Source organism: Merops nubicus, unplaced genomic scaffold (genome assembly GCF_000691845.1).
Source record: "Merops nubicus isolate BGI_N331 unplaced genomic scaffold, ASM69184v1 scaffold22722, whole genome shotgun sequence".
In the NCBI taxonomy this organism is placed as follows: Eukaryota; Metazoa; Chordata; class Aves; order Coraciiformes; family Meropidae; genus Merops; species Merops nubicus.
This window is the reverse complement of record NW_008592090.1, coordinates 17,046-18,957: the sequence shown is the minus strand read 5'-3', so window position 1 is coordinate 18,957 and position 1,912 is coordinate 17,046. Positions and strand designations below refer to the sequence as shown.

Sequence of the window (1,912 nt, the reverse complement as noted above, 5' to 3'; positions counted from 1 at the left end):
CGCCGGTTCGGGGCCTCCCCAGCCTCTCTGGGCAGCCTCCCCCCAAAGAAGTTTCTCCTCCTGCTCAGGTGGCACCTCCTGGGTTCCAGTTGGTGCCCGTTGCCCCTTGGCCTGTCCCTGGGCACCACTGAGCAGAGTCTGGCCCCAGCCTCTTGCCCCCCGGGGGCCCTTTAGCTCTTGCTCAGCACTGCTCAGATCCCCTCTGAGGCTTCTCTGCTCCAGCTCAGCAGCCCCAGGGCTCTCAGCCTGGCCTGGCACAGAGATGCTCCAGCCCCTCAGCATCTCCAGAGCCTCTGCTGGACTCTCTCCTTGTCCCTCTTGACTTGGGGAGCCCAAAATTGACCCCAGGACTCCAGAGGTGGCCTCATTTGGGCAGAGTAAAGGGGGAGGAGAACCTCCCTTGACCTGCTGGCCACACTTCTTCATGCCCCCAAGGAGACCATTGACCTCCTTGGCCACAAGCCTTTGTTAGGCTCAGCAGCTGGAAAAGTTTTCTCTTTTCCAACTGCTGCAGCTCATCCCTTTGTGGCTTCTCTGCTTTCCAGATGAGGAATTATTGACTCTGTTATCACAATTCTTTTGCAAGAGCAGCCAAGAACCCTTGTGAACCCCTAGAGATGGGCTGCAGAGTGGGACCAGGCAGGAGCCAAATCCCCAAAGTGGCCTTGCCTTCTTGGGGACACAGGGATGGGGGGAACCAGTGGTTCAGAACCACAGCCCTTCCTCTGATGGGTTTTTTCCTCTTCCCTCTTCCTCTTGCAGGAGGGGACGTGACAGCAAAGAACATCTGGCTGGCTGAGAATGTCCTGGAGATCCTCACTGAGCAAAGGTATGGCTGGTGGGAAGGGAGAGCCTGGAGGGGGCAGGGACATGAGGACAACTCCCCCTCTTGCAGCAGCAGGGGGGAGAACATCCCTCAAGTCTCTCCACCAGCAAACCTCCTCCGTGGAGTTTGGAGAACTCTTCCCAGACCTCTAGGAAACTTCTTTTCCCCAACCTGTGGGCACCTTGAAGGTCTTCAACCCACCCCTCTCGTGCTGCTGAGGAGCAAATGTGGCTCCAGAGCAGCATCCCAGGAATCTTTTTACTTCCTGACTTTCCAGAGCTGTGGGGGAGGTGTTCCTTTTGGAGGAGTAGGACAAAGTTAATTACCCAAAAAGCTTCCTGTGTTTAAACAGCTCCTGCTTCATCAGGGCTGCAACTTTAATTTGTGGTGGACAGGCCATCTGGGAAGCATTGTCCTATGGGTTCAGCATTGTCCTTTGTTGGCAAAGCAGCTGCTAATGGATGATAAGCAGAATTCCTCCCTGGGCAGGGTCATTATTTTTAAACAGCCTATAGCTGTAGAGAATTCTCCTCAAATTGCTTCTCCCTGCCCTTAAGGTCGAGTTTGGGAAGGGTTTGGCTGGCTGCAGTGAAGACTTGGCAAGGATTTTTTTCATGGTTCCTGCTGCTGTGAGTGCCATCTAGTGCCCCACCACCCATGGGAGGAGGAGACCCTCTGAGAGCTTCTGTGCTGGGCCACCTTTGGGTCTTCATGTTTCTCCAGCTGCCTTTTTGCTAAGCTCATCTCCTGTTCCCAACCATGAAGTTGTAGGTGAGGGGTGGAACTGCTGGAAAAGCAGCTTCCTGAGAGTCCTGGTGGACACCAAGTCCCCCATGAGCCAGAAGTGTGTTCTTGTGGCCAAGAAGGTCAATGGTCTCTTGGGGGGCATGAGGAAGAGTGTGGCCAGCAGGTCAAAGGAGGTTCTGCCCATTTGCTCAGCCCCAGTGAGGTCACCTCAGGAGTTCTGGGGTCAATTTTGGGCTCCCCAAGTCAAGAGGGACAAGGAGAGAGTCCAGCAGAGGCTCTGGAGATGCTGAGGGGCTGGGAGGAGGACAGGCTGAGAGCCCTGGGGCTGCTGAGCTGGAG

At 55.4% G+C, this 1,912-nt stretch overlaps 1 protein-coding gene across 1 annotated transcript in view; it reads left to right on the top strand.

The window, feature by feature from the left end:
* Window positions 1–1,912, top strand: part of INTS3 (integrator complex subunit 3) — a gene marked incomplete at both ends in the record, with an annotated part of 26,593 nt that overhangs the window by 7,971 nt on the left and 16,710 nt on the right. The window contains one exon of the mRNA XM_008935056.1: window positions 763–829. Coding sequence (XP_008933304.1) covers window positions 763–829 — 67 coding nt within the window. The remainder of the gene's footprint in view (window positions 1–762; window positions 830–1,912) is intronic.